Raw genomic sequence first — 20,429 nt, 5'->3', positions numbered from 1 at the left:
TAATTTAACATGTTTTAGTTTTTAAGTTTTAGAACTCTTCAATTGTAATATTGTGTGATTATTTTTATTTTAATTTATAATATATTACGAACTTTATATATTTTTATTATTAAATTTAATTTTGTAATAAAAAGAAATTGAACAAAAATATATAAATAACAAGAATAGAAACATCCAAAAAAAATAATAATAATAATAAAAAAAAAAAAAATAAAAGTATATATATATAGAAAAAAGAAAATAAAAAATAATGGATGTATGTGTATCTGCCAATATATGTATGTAGGCTATGTTTGGAGGTGAACCATCCTTTCGCAGTGACTTGGCCTTTTTATCGTCAGAAGCGTAAACGGTAATTTACATATTTGGCAGTGGCTTGGCGTTTTTGTCGTTTTTGAGATTACATTGATTATATTCAGTGATATATAGTGAATAATATATAGTGATTAATAAGATTCAGTAATTATTTTCAACTAATTAGATTCAGTGTGTGCAAGAGGTTTTTCTAGAAAATTATGGACATTATTATTCACATGAGTCAGCTGTTCGGAAGACGCAATAATTTAATTGATGCAAGCCGTAAACACCATAACAAAAAGAAAAACCATTAAAAAAAAAATGTTCTAATTTATTCAATAGCGGTTTCTCTGTGACAAGACCTGATGGTCTTCTTTGAGCTGATGGTCTTTTTTTTTCTTCTATTTCTATACTTTATTTCTTAAAAATATCTTGACTTGTTAACCTTTCTTTTTTTGTATTATTTATATCTGTATCATAAATATTGTAATAAAGACAAAAAAAAAAAAGTTATTTTGCTAGGTACACCACATGGAAAACAGCCATTAGGTAAAGTTTTAGAGACCTTGGAACTGATGGGCATACATGTGTTGTTAAAGTACAAACATGTGTTGTTAAAGTACAAATTGGGCATAGTGAAATCAAGCAACTGATATTTTGTGTATGTTTGGTGGTATAACTAATCTATTTTTTTTAATAGACATAATTATTATAATAGAAAGGACAAATATCAGTTGAAAGAGCATTCAGCAGCAACAAAAGTTTGATTTATGTTCACTGGCAATGTAGTACATTTAAAAAAAGTGGCTCCTTTAGCCTTAAGGAGGTGAATTTAATAAAATAAACATAAAAACAAAAAACAAAAGATTAGTACAATTAATAATTTGGGTAAACTTTTTAAAAACTATGTATTAGAAATGCAAAAATAGCTTAAAGATTTGGATAAAGTAAAAGTGATAGAAAAGAGCACTGTAAGAAGCATTTTAAAAAGTTGTGTAGAATGTTATTTGTAATTTATAATTGTTTGAATAAAACATTAAACTAAAAGTCTTGCAGTTTTGGAGCCAAATAACATCAAAATAAATTTAAGAGCACAAAAATAAATAGAAGAACGCACAAATATACAACACAAAACAAAAATAACAAAAAACAGAAAAAGACACTACTAGAATTTACAAAAAGAATCATCATTCGTTGAACATTATACACATCAAATATCAAACACATACTTTAATGACTGAATATCAAACACATATTTTATTGACTAAATATCAAAACATACTTTATTGACTGAATATCAAAAACATACTTTATTGACTGAACATCAAACACATACTTTATTGACTGAACATCAAAACATACTTCATTGGACAAATATCAAACACATAGGGTAGAGCAGGGCTAGTTGAGGAACTTTTACTAATTCCAACAGATCTCATGAACGATGCATCAGATTTATATAATTTTTTCAATATTTGAAAGATAATTTAACCTGCTAAAAATTTGTAAGAAAAAAATTATAGTTTTTGATTTTTTTTGAGAAAATATTGTCTAAAGTTTGTGGAGTTGCTCAACCTAACCCAGTGGGGTAAGTTGAGCAATAGTGTGTGGTAAGTTGAGCAATCAACAAGTAAATGAATATGCATGTTACAAAACTTGCGTGAATTATCAATAAAACTTTCACTAACAGTAAGCATTTGTATAATTTATAAACTTTTTATTTTATACAATTTAATGACGTAAGTAAGACAACAGAAAAAATTAAATAGTAAGAAAGTGTCATAAAATATTAAAATATTATTATGCAATTATCTTTAACTTTAAAGCCCGATTAAAAAATTGCTAATTTTAAAAATATATGTAAATAATGTACCACTCTACTATTTTTCATCAAAGTTGTTTGATAGTTTAGTTTTTTTTCTTTTTTCAAAAGTGCTCAGCTTACTCCTACTAGACACGGTGACACATTAGTTAGGTTTTAAAAAGAACAGTAAGACTTAAAAAAAAAACGGTTAACTTTAATCGAAAGTCCAATAAATTGGTAAAATATCAGTACTTAAGTGATGGCAGATAAAAAAGTTTATAAGCATGCAAGAGAAAAATGGCAAAAAAAATTTTTTTTAATTTTTTGGGTCAAAATAGAAAAAGTACCCTTGCATCTTACTCAATTGCTTTCCTGTAATCTTTTGTTGCACATTATGTTAACATTCTAATTCCCTAACTTTCATCCATCAGATGTTTTGTCATGCGATGTGAAGTTTTTGAGATATTTTAATTTCCCAACTTGCCCCCTATGCTCAACTAGCTCCGCTCTACCCTACCTTATTGACTGAACAACTTTTTAATATACATACCTCATACACGTTCAAGATTAGTATAAAAATATCCAACACTTGTATTTGTGTTTTTTCAAATCTGATTCCTGTGGCAAGCTTTTCGGGATATTTTAAAAGTTGAAAGGTGAATTGTTGAACACTATCAAAAATGAAATACAAAATTCAAAATAAAATTAAAAACAAAAATCAATAATTAAATTAAAAAGAGAATATAATTTTATAAAAAAAAGACAAAAAACAATAAAGTATACAAACAGAAAAAATTTGGAAAAACGTTTTTTAGATTGATACCAGGGCAAAAGTAAAAAAATATAATAACTATATACATAATTATTAATTCAATTCTTTAAATTAGCGCTACTGCTTTTATATAGATTTGTTCTAGAATAAAACCATGCAGAACTAATCTCTGAGGGGTTTAGTGTTGCAATCATTAATGATTGTGCAAATAGAACTTTACAAAATGTTAATAATCCCTCTTTTTTATGTTAATAAAAAAAGAGAGACTATTGATGTTTAGCGAGCATTACAATTATTTAAGTAATATTTTTTAACAACTCCCTAACAACCCTAGCACATATTTAACAGAACCCATTTTTGGCCCCTCATAATTGTGGGGCCCTAGGCTGTAGCCTAGTTAACCTATAGGTAAATACAGTTCTGTATTTATTTTATTATAAAGTATCTTAATCAAATGTCCTCAAAAGTTGTTGCAGAAGTCAAGTGTCTTCTGAAGAGGTGTATTTATATAACTTATATACCAGACCAATTTTTGGTCAACACTAGTTACAACATATTAACCAACAATTTATACAATACTGGAATACTTTTTTTAATCAAGGTTTTGATAATAAATATTGTTTTTGCTGCACAAAATTAAACTTTGCACTGCAATAACAGTACATATACAGCAGTATTATAAAAACAAGTTTACTATTTTCCAAAAAAAGAGTCCCCTACATAACGAGCTAATTTGATAGCAGCAATCTTTTAAGTAAAATACGTTTGTTTATTTAGCAAAAGTAATAGCTTAAATAAAACTTAAATAGGCAGTTTTCAAAATCCCATTAATCTCAGACAGTCAAACCATCAGCACTTAGATCAAAATAAACTTTTTTTTTTTTAATCTTTTTTGAAAAAAAAAGTATATTAATAATAATAACAACAACAACAACAATTATAGTAATAAAAACAATTAAAATATATATTAAAAAGTGTAATATAGCTTAAATATAAATATATACAGATAAATGAAAATTAAAACTACAATTCTAAATAACTATAACTTAACAAACATTAAACTGCTAAAAAGCGTTTAGAAAAAAAATTAAAACTCTAAATTAATTACTTTTTAACAGAAGTTTTCTTTTGAGAAACATATTCTGCAAGGATGTCTTGTAATATAATTAAATGAACACAACTAAATGTTTCAGAATTATCAAAGCATTTTTGAAGAGACAATGGAAAATCAATGTAGTAGTTTATAATTACTGATCTAAATAAATCATAAAGTACCAGACCTCCAGACTTTGTATCTGAAATATAAAAAACATTTTTATAACAAAATTTTTAAATTTAAAAAAGAAATAAAAAACACTTATAAATCTTAAATTTAATTTGCTATTACATATACAGATACACACTCACACACGCACACACTCACATGTGGACACACACTGAACATTCTGTGGATATTATATTAAACATTCTGTTGATTAAAGCAATCAAATAAAAAATGCTAAATACTTTTTTTTAATTGGCCTCTAGTAACACTCTACTTGCCTTTCTCTATCATGTTTGATACAATCTATGATTGATACAGTGACTCATATTTTAGAGTAATTCTTGCAAAGTCACTTACAAATTTTTCTTATGAAAACCATCCATACACTTTTTTTAATGTATTTTAATAAACCTTTTATTGTTTAAATATGTACTAAAAGTTGCTGAAGACACTAAAGCCATCTTTCATATAAAACCAACTCTTTTGCATAATTGTAAAAGTTTTTTGTCTCTAATATGTTAATATTTTGATGTGCAGAAAAACGTTCAACAACAACAACAAAAACAACAGTATCATATAATAAGTAGAAGGAAAAAAGTTTGTTGTGAATATTGAAAGTGAAGTTGGATAGGATGACAAATAGTGAAAGAAATCAAAAATTAGAAGGGGAAGAATAATGTAAAGAAACACTAGACTTGGGAGTTTAAAATAAAACACAAAGAACTCCATGGTCAAGGAGGTAAGTGGTTGTGTTAAAGTAAATCTTTCAAAAATCGTATCTCTATTCATTCGTTCTCATGTAATAAATAGGATAAATGACAATAAAGGAGGAGGTTTTGTAAGAGTGTATTAATAGTAATAACCATCTAACCATGACAAACTGTTTTATATATTAAAAAATTATGTTCCCAATAAAGTGTTTGATGATATCTAAGATTTGGTTGATAATGAAGAAGAAATAAAAGAAGATTCTACAGAATATAATTACTCTAATTACAATTTAGATTTTGGAGAAGAAAAATAAATATATTGAGACATTCGATACTGCCTGGAATCAAATTATTAACAATTTAAGAGATGTTATAAGAATGCGTAAAAAATTGGCAACTAAGTCAAATTTTTTACTATTTTGCAACAATGTATAATAAAAATTTGTAAAAAAACTTCACTTAAAATTAGACATAAAATTGGAAATTGAATTACACTTAAAATTAGAAAACTTAATGGAATTCCCTGAGTATATTGATTCAATGATACTTAATTTACCCAAATGTATTAACAAATTTTTAATTAAATTAAACATTGATCCCATTTCAGAAAATTTGGGCTACAAAACCATGTTAAAGAGATCACACCAGTTAAAACTACTGCTACTGAATTGAGTAAAAATGATACAAATCTCATAATAGCTAATGGAGTTGACAATTTTTTTTTTCTCGAAAAGTTGCAACTAATTCCTGATTCTTCCTTCCTGATTCTATTCTCTGCTTTTCTATGTTTTTCTCTTTTAGGTAAGGTTTAAAAAAGTATTGTATGTAGTTAGACCAAACTTTAGCTTCTAAGTTTGAGGCTCATCATCATAAATTAGTATCTCTTTCAATATTCTACAAATACTGCCAAAGCTGCTCTAATGACCTATTAACTGTTCCCTCAATCAAAACACAATCTTGTGTAACTTGCCATTCAGTAAAGCTTCTTTATCTTTTTTTAAAAGTAAATTATACTTGTCACAGTCTTACAAAAGTGATCTTTTATTTTCCAGAACACTTTTCTAAGACTGTGACAGTCTTGTCTAAGTTTAAATAAATCTTATTTACTAAAACTTACTGTTTATTAAATTTACAAAACAATTTGTGCAGATAAATTAATTACATTACTTTTAATAAATTAATTATAAATTGCCATAATTAAAACAAATAAAAAACCAACTTTGAAAGACATTTTCATTAACAAATAAATCAGTCAAAGCAGCAGATGGGTTTATTTCCAAATACAATCTAAACAAGCTATTAGCAAGTAACATTTGAGCAGGTAACAAGAATGAGACTTTTTCTTTACTGCTAAGGCTATCCAATAAACTTTCCAAAAGTTTTTTTTTCAAATCTGCAATATCCTAAACAAAAAAGTTGTAAAAGTTGCAATATCCTAAACAAAAATATTGCAAATAAGCATGTATATATATATGTATATGTGTATATATATATATATATATATATATGTATATGTATATATATATATATATATATATATATATATATATATATATATATATATATATATATGTATATATATATATATACACACACACATAAACGCACAAATATATATATATATATATATATATATATATATATATATATATATTTATATATACATGTGTATGTGTATACAACCCTTGGAATTAGGGTCGGCATTCAGCAATGCCCACCTAACTGCTGATCTAGAATTGTTTGAGGTCGGCAAAAAATTGCCAACCTTGAATCTATGTTTTAAGGTCAAACCTTTGTTTTACAATTTTTCTGCCAACCTGATGCCAACCTTACACAGATTAAGGTCTGCAAATTATTGCTGACCTTCTAATTTCTAATTTCAAGGGCTGTATATATATATATATTAGGGTGGTTCAGATTTAGGTCAAAATTTTTTTTGAACTAGAATGGAAGCTTATAAGGTGCACAAACCCTTGTTTAATATATAAGTTTTTTTTATTTTTTAGCTTTAAAAAAAGTTTAAGGGTGGCACATGGCCACAAAGTACATTTTCGACACCGTGTGCCATCCTTAAACAATATTGAATAATGACTAATATAAAAATAAAATTAAGCACTCTAACTGTATTTGTTTTTTCTCAACACTTCAAAACTTATAGCAAAGTCAAAAAGACAAAAAAAAAATGATTTTCCCTATTTCATAGATTGTGGCAACTCTTTTTGGTGATTGAGATAGATAACTTGCAGACAAGGAGCAAACTTCAAACTTGGTTATGTTTATACTTATATCAAATTAGGATGTTTCGAAAAAAATTGGAGTGATTGGAGCCTGGGAACTACAAAGTCACATACTTGGCCCCCCAGCCCCAAATATGAGGGCAACAAGTTACCGAGATTTATACTATTGCGATTCTAAACTAAATTTATATTCATCAACAGATTTCAAATTTTATTTAACAACACTTTTGAAAATTATGACTACGTAAAGTTTCCACCCTTCCCAAAATGAGGGGGAAAAAAACTTTACATTGTCATAACTTTCGAACGCTAAAATATTATTAGATAAAATTTGAAATCTGTTGATGCATATACAGTTAAGTTTGAAATCACAATTGTTTAAAACTTAGTAACTTATTGCTCACATTTGGGGCTGGTGGCACAAGTTTTGGGGTTTTGGTAGTTCCCAGGTACCACTCACTGCGATTTTTTACAAACTATTCTCAAACTATTATTATAAGTATAAACATACCCAAAATTAAAGATTGCTCCATGTTTGAAAGTTATCTATCTTAATCACCAAAAAAAGCTGACATGATCCCTGTATTTCTTTGGTATTTTTCATTACAAAATCTAGCCAGTTAAATGGAATTATAAATAAGCTATTATAATATATTATATTATTTTCAATGTTAAACTTAGAGATGAATCTAGAGGAAGGTAAATTAGCCCTCCCCCATTAATATACCTTTCTTTCAAGCTGCGGGAGGAGAAGGGGGAAGAAATAAAAATAAAATCAACGTCATATTAGACTTTAAATTATTAACAATAAACATTTTAAAATATTTTTTGTTACATTCGATGCTAAATCTTTTTTCTTTGCCCCTTGTTTACTTCTTTTGTAAACATAGTTAAGCAAGAACAAATCCTCTTTCTCAAATCTTTTTTTTTCTTTGTTTGATTTTACAATCAGTTCTTTAACTAGATTAATGGCCCTCTTGGACAAGTCATTGACAACATTAAAGGATTTAATAGTAGATTCAAACTCAAGATAAAATTTTTTGAACTTTCAGAACTGTGAACCCACTGTCCAATCTTACTAAAGATGAGCTAAGATTGCTAAATTACTAGAGAACAAAAAGATGGAGGCTGATCTTGTGCAAAGTCTGGAGAGTGAAAAAGCTCTTTATTGACCATGTTTAAGTGAAGACACATTTGGTTTGGCAAGAAGTATATTGTTCAATGCTTTGGCATTATCTTTTCTGTTTCAGCAATAATTTTAATTCTATACCAATTTAAAAAATATATAAAAATTTATCAGAGGTGACTGGCAAAGGAAAATGAACTGTTTTTTTGTATTTAACTTACGTTACATCACTTATGTTACCAAGCGATTATTATCATGGATTTTTTATATCTATTATTAAGATTAAGAGTTACATAACAAAAGAATTGCAAAAGTATTAAACTCATTCATTAAAAATAATTAACAAAGGAAATTTTAAAAAACTTGTGGCACTTTTCTTGAGTGATTTTTTAGTAATCAAATCAAATACAGTTTTTCCACAAGACCAAGAGCAACTTTAAAAAATTATTTTAGTATTATAATTTTATTAATACTTATTTGAGTCATTTAAATAAGATAACTTTTGTTTGTTGAAGTTTTTACTTACACTTCTTATGTTTATGCCTTATTTTCATTAGGTTGAATTTTTAAAATGCTGCAAAGTATTTACATATAAATCTCTTAAAATACTTTTGATGTAAAAACTGCTATCACAGTTTAGGAGGGAGAGGGGTTCAGGTATAAGTGATTGTTTGTGACATCAGGGAATGGGTTAAGAATTGACAACAATAAGGTGACGTGCTTTATGGATGACCCCCCTTAATTGCACTTACAAACAATTTGTTTTACTAAAACAAACTGAATGATTTTTTATTATATTAGAAAAATGCATATAAATCTTTTTTAGTTATCTTTTTTTTTTTTCTAATGCCTAAATAAAATATTTATAAAATTCCTATTTATATTATTTATATGTCAACCAAAATGAGATATAAAGAGACATAAACAAGTAAAAAAATTAGAGTTGAAGTGGTAGCATGTGTAATGCTTCTTTGATTTTTAACTAATGCGAAATTTAAGCATAGTCTAATACTGAAAATGAGTCTAATACTGAAAATGAGTCATTTTCAATATTAGATATTGGCTAAATTAAAACAACTAGTTTTTGCATGAATATGTTGATTTGTGTGAGAAATCTTTTGCAATTTTTAATGTTCCTCAATTCTTTTACTCAAATGCCGAGTGGTTTGACCCACATAACAAGCATTACAGCTTTTAAACACAAATTTATATGCGACCTCTGAGAAAAGATATTGAGGAACTTTAACTTTTATTAAAAAATATATTTTTAAAGAAGGAGAATTACAATTTAACATCTCGTCTTCATGGTCTTCCTAAGGCTCACAAATATTTTGAGTTAATAACCCTAATTTTTGTCCTATAGTTTCTTCCATTGGTTAATAGCCCTATTTTTTGTCCTATAGTTTCTTCCATTGGTTAATAGCCCTAATTTTTGTCCTATAGTTTCTTCCATTAGTTCATAACCTTAATTTTTGCCTTATAGTTTCTTCCAATGGTTAATAACTCTAATTTTTGTCCTATAGTTTCTTCCATTGGTTTTTATAACTACAAACTTAATCAATTTCTTTGTAATCTTCTTAAAACATACATAAAAACCGATTTGTTCACACTAAAACATACATAAAAACCGAATTGTTCACACTAAAAGATATGTAAAAACCTAATTGTTCACACTAAAAGATTCATTCATATTCATTCAAAATTTAAATAAGATAAGCACATTAAATAAATAATGGTGTCATTTGATGCTGAAACTTTAGAATTAACTGTAAAATTTATTGTTGATAACAATCCTAACTTCAAAATTAATAAAAAAGAACTCTATGATCTCAAAAAATCTTTTTTTAAATAATAACAAATCATGTGAACAATCCGAGAGTATGCTATGGAGTCCCCTCTAGCTTCTTTATTAGCTAATCTATTTATGAATCATACAGAAAAATTAAGTTTATTAAACTACGCTGGTAACAAATCTTTGTTTTATTGCAGGTTGATGATATTTTTCTTTTATTTGAAAACGAGACTCTTTTTTTTAATTATATGAATCATCAACATAATAATATTAAATTTACCATGGAAAAATAAGTAAATCAATAAACCATTTTAGATATTCTTACTGACAACAAATATAATTTAACTACCAACATATTTAGCAAAAAGACTTTCTAAGGTCTATTAACAACTTACTTAAGTTTTACCGACATTTCGAATAAAATTGGCATGATAAAAACTATAATTGATAGGATTTATAAAACTAACAATAAATGGTCTATTTTACATTCTGATTTAGTTAAACTTAAACATATTCTCAACCTTTACCCGGCTAAATTAATTAATTGGGTTTTAATAACCTACCTAAACAGACTATATAAAAAAGAAAATAAAGAAATTATTAATTCTCAATAACAAATACTTTAAATACTTTAAAATAACGTATATATGGCAGGCCTTGTTAAGAAGCGTTACGCAGCTCGCATTTTGCTTGCGAAAAGGCGATTTGCCTACGCGTTCAGCAGTTTTGCGCTACGCAAAAACTTAAATCTGTGAATATTTAAATTATCTTTTGATTGTCGTTAAGGTGACGTTTATTCAGAAGAAATAAAGTCGTAAGTTCTAAGCATCTAACCGCAACATCTAACCGCAATTGTAAGCATCTAACCGCAATTGTAAGCATCTAACCGCAATTGTAAACTAATAGATTTTGTTAAATAAAGTTTGTTAAATAATTTTTTTGTTGTTAAAAATTAGTTAAAAAAAAATTAAGTGTTTTAAGTTTTATCTTAAGAAATTAAATATATAAATTTCTTTTAAATATAAAATTTATTTTTAGTCATAATAGTTTAAAAAATGCACGATTTATTTTGATGAAATATTTTATTAATAAGATATTTTGTTTATTGCTAATTCATTAACGTAAAGTTTTAATGACGTTCGTTTAATTTATGAAAATAAATTATGATCACGAATATGTTATCGGTAACTGATAAACAACAACAAAAAAACTCTTTCTTGTTTAAAAACATTAAAATGAGTTTACATATTAAATAAGAAAAAATTTATTAAAAATTAGTTAATAAAATAACCAAAAATCAACTGTAAAATCATAAGAAAATAAACAAACATTATTTTTGTTTCATGAAAAAAATATTTTTTTCAAAATGAAATTTAGTTCATATTTGAAAAAAATAATAAAAACGATTTTTTAAATAGGAACTTAGATTTTATTTGTAACTTTTGTTATAGTGAGAAAAAAACAAACTGTTTGTTTAACGCGTTATTAAAATAACTTTAATTACAATGCGGTACTTGAAAAGACGCAAGTGACGCAATATAACTTCTAACGATGCAAAATATATTTGATGAGTTGAGTTACTTAGAAATGCGTTACGCGTTTTTGCTACGCAGCAAAATCTCGTGACAAGGCCTGATATGGCAAATCAAATAAATGAATCAGGCAAAAAACATTGTAAAAGTCTTAATATTAAATTGGAATTCTCATTATATAAAATTAATACATATTTTTAAACACAAGATAAAAATCCTTAACATCTCTGCTCAAAGGTCAAATATCTCTGCTCAAATTTGTGTGTAAAAGCTGTAATGATTATTTGTGGGTCAAACCACTCAGCATTTGAGTAAAGAATTGAGGAACATTTAAAATTACAATTGTTTGACTGACATAAAATTAAAGCTTATTTCACTATATATTAAATAGTTTTTGTATTTAACAGTGTTATACTTAAAAATGATTATTGCACAATTAAAATATGTTGTTGAAACATATTTATATATATATATATATATATATATATATATACATATTTATATATATATATATATATATATATATATATATATATATATATATATTTATATATATATATATATATATATAAATATATATAGAGGGACGAACCCAGACCTGTTTTAATACCACTAGAGCAGTATGGGCACCCAAAAAAAAGCATGTAAAAATTTTTTTTTTTTTTAATTTTTCTATTGTCTCTTTTATTAAAAATACAAAAAAACAATTACAGTTTTAAATGCAGTAGTATATAAACAATTTTCAATTTATTTTAGCTACCTCATTTATTCTTCAGGTCAATAAAATAAACTAAAAAGAAATTGCTTTTTTTACGTAATGACGCAGTAAGTACACTGTCAGGACAGGTTATCCTGCAACTGGTAACATGTAACCCAGTACAATCTGCTTCATGTCCTGCTGCCTTGTAGGATTCGCCTCTTTAGGCAAAGGCTAGGAGATGCCAACTCCAACTTAAAACACCCCCTGCCTTGGGGCTCTTGGTTGAGTAAAGGCTAGAGATGGTGCCTCGATAAAAATACTCATCTTGGATAGACGTTAAATGCATCCAGCTACTGTCTTGTAGAAGACCTCCTAGGCAAAGATTTAAGGGGTTAACAGACTCTATCGGTATTAAAAATACATTGCGCAGATGTATTTTTAATAGATTGTTTGCAGTTTAGGATGTTGAATGCTGGATCTTCTTGACTCAATGCATGGGTTTTGCTTGTGTCTCAGTTTTTATGACTAGGCAACTCATTCTATTATCTCCTAATGAGGGTACAGCTCTAAAACTCAGTTTTATGGTTCTGAGGCCGACTGGTAGTCAGGTTCCCAAACTCTGTGGTAGCTCTCAGAGAGACTGATTCCATCAACAGCTGAAAAATATCAAAGTATTAACAGTGCCATGTTGCGCATGGATGGTGTACCTGTTCGTACTTTTGGTGTGCATTGCAGAGGCCACATTTGGAGCCCATCGTTATGGCTTAGGTTTTATTAACAGTAATGTGGCAATCGCTTCGGCTATTAAACAGTGTCGTGAGTACTATCTATGCTTCGAGTCAAGTTCTTCAACAAATTTAAAAATGAATAAAGTACCAAAAACTATAAAACACAAAAAACCATCGTCACCACCAAGTTTTCTAAACCTATCATTCACTAGTATTTGTGGTCTTCGAAGTAACTTTTAACTGTTGAGTCTTATCTCTTGCAAAGTTCACCAGACCTACTTGCTCTTTGTGAGACTAATTTGATTTCAGCTGTCTCATCTTGCAATCTTAGTGTTGATAATTATCTTCCTTTAATTCGTAAGGACTCGAATAGTCACATGCTTGGCCTGGGCATTTATATTCGTAAGAATTCACCCATTTGTTGTGAAACAAGGTTTGAATCCACAGACTATTCTTTTATGTGCTTTTGCTTAGCACCACTTCACTCTATCGCCTTTCTCTTTGTTCTATATCGCTTTCCTTAATTTCAAGACTGCACTCTTTTTGATGTAATTTCTGATCATATTGACCAAGCCCTCTCTCTTTATCCATCAGCTAATATTGTTGTTGTCAGTGACTTTAATGCTCATCACACTGAATGGCTTGGCTCTAGTGTCAGTGATTCTGCAGGCATTAAAGCCCACAACTTTTGCCTTTTTCAATCCCTAACTCAAGTAGTCAACTTTCCAACTTGCTTTCCAAACAACCCGAATCATTTACCTTTTCTACTTGACTTATGTCTTGTTTCTGATCCTAGTCAGTGCTCAGTTTCTCTACATTCACCGTTAGGTGCTTCTGATCACAGTTTGATCTCTCTAAAACTATTATCTCATTCTTCTTCATCACTTGAATCACCCTATCATTATACCTCTTACAACTACCTTAAAGCTGACTGGGACACTTTCCATGATTTTCTTCGTGATGGCCCTCGGGTAGAAATCTTTTGTCTTCCTGTTGATAAATGTGCTTCTTACATAACTTTGTGGATTCAGGCTGGCATGGAATCTTTTGTTCCCTCTCGACGATTCCAGGTCAGGCCTCACTCTCCTCTATGGTTTTCCTCGCATTGTGCTGCTGTGATTGCCAATCGAAACCATTACTTCCATATCTATCAGCAAAAAATTCTCCAGGAAACAGACGCCTGTTTATTACTGCTAGAAACTATTGTAAAAAGGTTTTGTTTAATGCCAAAGCCCGCTATTCTAAGGCCATGAAATCTTGTATTTCATCACAAAAATTACGTTCTCGTGACTTCTGGAGAATCTTTAATAGTATTAATAATAAGAGCAAATCTTTAATTCTACCTCTCTTGTATGGTTCAGACTTTGTCCCCACACATAAAGGCAAAGCTGAATTGTTTGCTAAAAACTTTTCATCAATATCATCTCTTGATTCCACTAGTTGTGTTCTACCTGATATTGCCAACAAACAGGTTGATCCATTGTTTGACATTCGTATCACTCCAGCTTCTGTATCTAAAGTGATTTCCTGCCTAGACTCTTCTACAGCCTGTGGCCCGTCTTGACTACAGCCCGGAAAACACACCTGTTATTGTCTTGCAGAAGTGTTCTTCAGAGCTATCGTCTATACTTTCAAAACTATTCAACAAGCTCTTATCAGAATCTTGTTTTCCAGCCTGCTGGAAAGCAGCATCTGTTATCTCTATTTTCAAAAATTCTGGAGAGCGATCTGATTTGTCTAACTACCGTCCCATTAGTCTTCCTATCATAAGCAAGGTTTTTGAATCTTTAATTAACAAACACCTAATTTCTCATCTCGAATCTAATAACTTACTTTCTGATCATCAATATGGATTTCGATCTTCTCATTCTACAGCTGATTTGCTAACGGTAATAATTGATAGGTTTTATCGTGCATTAGATAAAGGTGGAGAGGTTAAGGCTATCGCTCTTGACATTTCAAAAGCTTTTGATAAAGATTGGCATACTGGTCTACTCCATGGTGTATCTGGCGATACCTTTAAGATTATTGAATCCTTCCTTTCCAATCGTAGTATAAAAGTTGTCCTTGATGGACAGCACTCTTCTTTTTATTCTGTAACTTCAGGGATTCCTCAAGGTTCTATCCTTGGCCCTATACTCTTTTTAATTTGCATTAATGATCCTCCAGATATTCTTAAATCTAAGGTGGCATTGTTTGCTGATGATACTACCATTTATTCTTGTCGTGATAAGAAGCCAACACTCTCTGATTGCTTGGAGGGGGCATTTGAGCTTGAAAAAGATCTCACTTCTGCTACAGTATGGGGCTCACATTGGCTAGTGAACTTCAATTCAGATAAAACTCGATTTTTTTCAGCCAATCATTATCGCAATAATTTAGATTTTCCTATATTTATGAATGGTAATGTACTTAATGGGTCATTCACTCTTTATCTTTTAGGATTAACTCTTAATTCCGATCATTTTTGGAAACCATATATCAAGTCCATTGCAAAATTAACATCTGCTAAGGTTGCATCTCTTTATAGAGCTCGACACTTTCTTTCTTAAGATTTTATTCTCTATCTCTATAAATCTCAAATCTGGCCTTGTATGGAATACTGTTGCCAATCTAGGGCTAATCTTCTAATGATGCCCTTTCTCTTTTGGACAGGGTGCAAAAACAGATTATAAACATAGTTGGACCTGCTCTTGCAGCCAACCTCCAAACATTATCACATCGTTTTATGTTGCTTCTCTTTCTCTTTTCTACATATACTATAATGGGCACTGCTCTAAATAGCTAGCATCTCTTGTGCCACCTACTAAAATTCATTCTCGTGTTACTCGTCATTTGATTAAGTCTCATCCTTTTTTTGTGACTGTTCCTAAGTGCTCCAAAAACTCTTTTTCGTTATTTGTTTAGTTTTTTTCCTCGAACCAAATTTCTTTGGAATTCGCTTCCTTCATCTTGCTTTCCTGATTCATATAATTTGCAATCCTTTAAGTTGTCTGTCAATTGTTATCTTGCTCTACAATCTTCATCTTTTTTCTTCCGGCAACTTCCAACTTTAATTAGTGGTTGCTTGCAGCCTTTTCGGAAGCGAAGATTTTTATAAAATTAAAAAATTAAAAAAGTAAGTTACTGTCTTTCGGTTACTAACTGAACATTAGTTTTAAAAAAATGAAATCTGTTACAAAACTTAATTTTAAAAACTTGTTGCAAAATTTTATAACAATGGAATGTATAGAAAATTCGCTTTTTTGAAAGATAGAACAATTTTTAAATATTCGAGTTAAGTTAACTTTTATGTTTGGTAATTAAGAGTAAACTGCTTTTGATAATAAATGAACAAAAATAAAAAATTTCAGTATTAATAACTATCACATAAATTTAATTTTTGAATGAATGAACTTTTGATCTTTAGCTTGCTATTTTAGTCTATGCAATGAAAACAAAAAAATCAAACATAAACTTTTTCAGAAAGTTTTGTTTCTTTTCCATATTCTTTTCGACTTATAAAACAATACAAATAACATTAAAATAATCTAATAAAAGTTTTATTAAGATCTGTTTAACATAATCCATTGTAAATGTAACTTATTTATTAAAGTAATTTTTTTTAATTATACTTAATGATGAAAAAATATGTTTTTAAAAATATAATATGTTTTTAATCAAAAGTAACATTTTTATTAAGTTTACCATAATTATCTCTATTAACCTTTAGTAAAAGTTAATCGAACAGAATTACCAATATTTATATCAAAATTTAAAAATTTAAATAATAGTAAATACATTTATTAAATGCTTATATTTTTTATTCAAATAGTTATTCGAATACAAGATATAAAACTATTTTGTTAATTTTAAAAATATTGCTCAATTTAATATATGTAAATATATTATGTAATGTAAATATTGATTAAAAATTATTTAAGTATTTAAACATTTAATTACTATTTATTAAAAAATTACTATTTTAAACAATTTTATTTAAAACATTAATAACTACTGAAATTGAACTTACTAAAATATAGTAAATAAATATTTAAAATAATTTGAATAACATTCAATAACTATTTACTAATAGCGTGTTATTTGCAACAAAAGCGTTTATTAAAGTCATTAGTAAAATAGTTTTATCATAACTAAAGTAACATTTGTCCACCAGTAAATTCATATATTCAGAAAATGTCTTTAAATCAACTCCTTATCTTAGGATAAAACTAAACAAGATAAACAAAAATGATTAAAATCATGATTGAAAATATGATGACTAAAAATCATTGCTGTGGCACTGGTTTTAACTTGGGAAGAAGAGAGGGGGAGGGGTACTCAGAAACATACCCTCCCCCTAATGTTGTCAAAAAAAAATCAGTATCTCCAAATAAACTCTGGGTTCTTCACTGATATATATATTAGGGGCTAGTCTGGAGCCTTTTCAACAGCATTGAATGTTTTTGGGCACCACACAAATTCAGAAATTAAGGCCTTTTTTTTTATTTTATAAGGCAAATATTGTTTTTGTTTTTTACAAAAAATGCCTACATACATCAATGTTTACACCAAATTTCATTACAGCAGGTGCCAGCACAAGAGGATATCGCCTCCCAAACTGTTTTTCTAAAATAGCCCCTGTATATATATATATATATATATATATATATATATATATATATATATATATATATATATATATATATATATATATATATATATATATATACATATATATTATATATTATATATATAAATATATACAAAAAAAAGATCAAGGATATGTATTAATTAAAGCTGTATTCTGCGATACATTGTGTCCTTGATACAATCAAGATATTAGTAGATTACTATTAAAGTATCCATGTGGAAAAACATTTAACGCTAATCATGCTATAAACTGTAAAAAAGGAGGGTTCGTCATTATGCGTCATAACAACCTATGCAATTTTGAGAGTAATATGCTTCAGAAAACCTGCAAAGATGCTCAAATAGAGCCACCACTTCAGCAAATAAATGGCAAAACTTTTGAGAAAAAAGGAAATGAAGCAGATGAAGCTAGACTAGATAATTGATTCTGTGGGTTCTGGTGTAAAGCACAAAATAATTGGTTTGATGTGCGAGTCATGAATTTAAATTCACTATCACAAATAGAATTATTTATAGATGAAATATACACCAAACACAAAAATCAAAAAAAAGAAAAGTTCTAAATACCGAAAGAGTTCTAAATATCGAACACAGAACCTTTACGCCACTATTTTCTCCATACCCGGCAGAATGGGTACAGAATGCATGATATACCAAACATCTAGTCGAACAAATAGCTGAAAAGTCAGGAGAAAGATACAATAAAATTTCAACTTATATTAGAGTTAAGATTTCTTTTATTATACTAAAATCAGCTCTTCTTTGCTTATGTGGCTCGAGATTGTTACTGTCAAAAAATCTCTCCAACGGACGATTTCGGACTGGTATGCGACAATTGCAAAATTATATAAATTTTTTCCTTTATATATTTATTAATTTGTATTAAAAGGCAGCAATTTGTGTTAACAATGTATTTAGAGTTCTATTTATGTATTAAAATTTATAACTTTTAGTCCGTTCAATATATTACATTGGTTTTCTCCATTAGTCATCTGTTTAATATATTATTTTTTTTAATTTTAAAATTTCTATAATCATATAAAATGTTATCAAATTAGTCTTTGTTTAATAAATTACAAAAAATTAATTTTTAAATAAGAAAAACTATTTCAAAAACTTATCATTTCGCTCTTGAATTTATCTGGTACAACCATTATTTTTACAAAAAGGTATAGAAAACTGAAAATTAAATTAGTTTTTGGATAAAATCATACATCTTCAATAAAATCCTACTTCTGCTACCCAAATCTTAAAATTTGTTCTCTTTAAATTTGATTCTCTGTTAATCATCTGTTCAATATTGGTTTCTCAGTTAGCCATCTGTTAAATATACTGATTTCTCTGATAGCTAACATTTCAATATTTTCTATTTTTTTTCCTATAAATCTCATCATAGTCACAAAAAAATTTTAAAAATAAAATGCAAAATAGTATACCACTGATAACAAGTGTGCAAAAAGTTCACATTTATGTAGCAACTTGTATCCAGAGGCTAACTGACAAAGCATATCACAAGTGTCATTATTTGAATTGCAAATGTCTAACGGTAAGTGAGACAACAAGTTATACTGTTTTTCACACAATACAGATGACAAAACATCGTAGAAAGAATTCAAGAAGTGATCAGGAGCAAACCTCATCTTTTCAGATAATATATACATCTAAAAAAAAAAAAAAAAAAATGGTTTTAAAACGCATTTATAATACTATAAAAATTATTCATCAAAATTTTAAAATTTTCTTGAATGCAACACCAAAAAAACAAAAAAATCATAATTTAGAAATGATGCAAATAAAAGTTTATAAAGTAGAAATGATGCAAATAAAAGTTGAGTCAAAAAAAAAAATACTTCTTCAGGTAATTTTTCAAAAACTTCCAAATCAGATACTTCAAAGCCTAAACACTGAGGATGGATCATGCAGTACACTATTACTTTAAAAAAATTATTTGAAAAAATTTTATCTCCTATATCTTTTATTGTGAGGGCTTTCCACAATTTATCTTCTAAGGTGAGACTTATTATATACATAATGCGAACAATTATAGAGCACTTCAACCTAAAAATGAAAAACATTGTTTTTGTCTATTTCTTTTTTTTTTTCTCTCTGTTTTAAATTATTATTATATCATTAAACTATTGTTTGCTTTTACTTATTAACAATTAAAATTAAACATATATAAACATGTTGCCATATTTTGAGTTGCTATTTAATTTAAATCATATATGATATTATAGCAACATAAGATAACATAAACTTCTCACTAACTTAAAGATAATTGAAAAAGGAAGTTTGAACTCTTAGTTTTGGCCAAAAGTCAAAACTAAGAGTTCAAGCTTCCTTTTTCAAATAACTTAAAATTAGATTTTTGTGACAAATATTATTTTTAGCTCTTTTTATATTAAACTAAAATATTTTTTATCTCATTAATATTATGTTGTATATTATTTTATAAATATACAATATAAACATGTTATTTCATATACAACAAAATTTAACTTATTTAAGAAATAATGGATCAAAAAACAGTAGCATGAAACAAGTACATGTCATACTTACCACATTACATAAATAAACAAGGTAAATAAAGAAATAGATAGATTAAACTTATTATAGCAAGATTAAAATTACATGTTCTAAAAGACATTCAGGTTCAAAAAATGGACACTGATAGTATGCCCCTAAATAAGTATAAAAACAATCTAAATAATAAACAAATATAAAAATATACACATTCAAGATTTTATTGATTCATTTACTTTATAGAAGCAGTGTTTTTTAAAATTGGAGGATTTTATTTTATAACATACATATATTTTCTGCATTTAAACATTT

At 27.7% G+C, this 20,429-nt stretch overlaps 1 protein-coding gene across 1 annotated transcript in view; it reads right to left on the bottom strand.

Annotated features, from left to right (window-relative positions):
• Window positions 1-20,429, bottom strand: part of LOC100210864 (DNA-dependent protein kinase catalytic subunit) — a 203,249-nt gene that overhangs the window by 108,187 nt on the left and 74,633 nt on the right. Inside the window, exons 40-44 of the mRNA XM_065800401.1 lie at window positions 19,445-19,652; window positions 19,031-19,255; window positions 6,067-6,250; window positions 3,982-4,168; window positions 2,652-2,772 (exon numbers count right to left, since the gene is read on the bottom strand). Coding sequence (XP_065656473.1) covers window positions 2,652-2,772; window positions 3,982-4,168; window positions 6,067-6,250; window positions 19,031-19,255; window positions 19,445-19,652 — 925 coding nt within the window. The remainder of the gene's footprint in view (window positions 1-2,651; window positions 2,773-3,981; window positions 4,169-6,066; window positions 6,251-19,030; window positions 19,256-19,444; window positions 19,653-20,429) is intronic.

The sequence above is a fragment of the Hydra vulgaris genome, chromosome 06 (genome assembly GCF_038396675.1).
Source record: "Hydra vulgaris chromosome 06, alternate assembly HydraT2T_AEP".
Lineage (NCBI taxonomy): Eukaryota > Metazoa > Cnidaria > Hydrozoa > Anthoathecata > Hydridae > Hydra > Hydra vulgaris.
The sequence above is the reverse complement of the archived record's forward strand: the minus strand, read 5'-3'. Positions and strand labels throughout refer to the sequence as shown.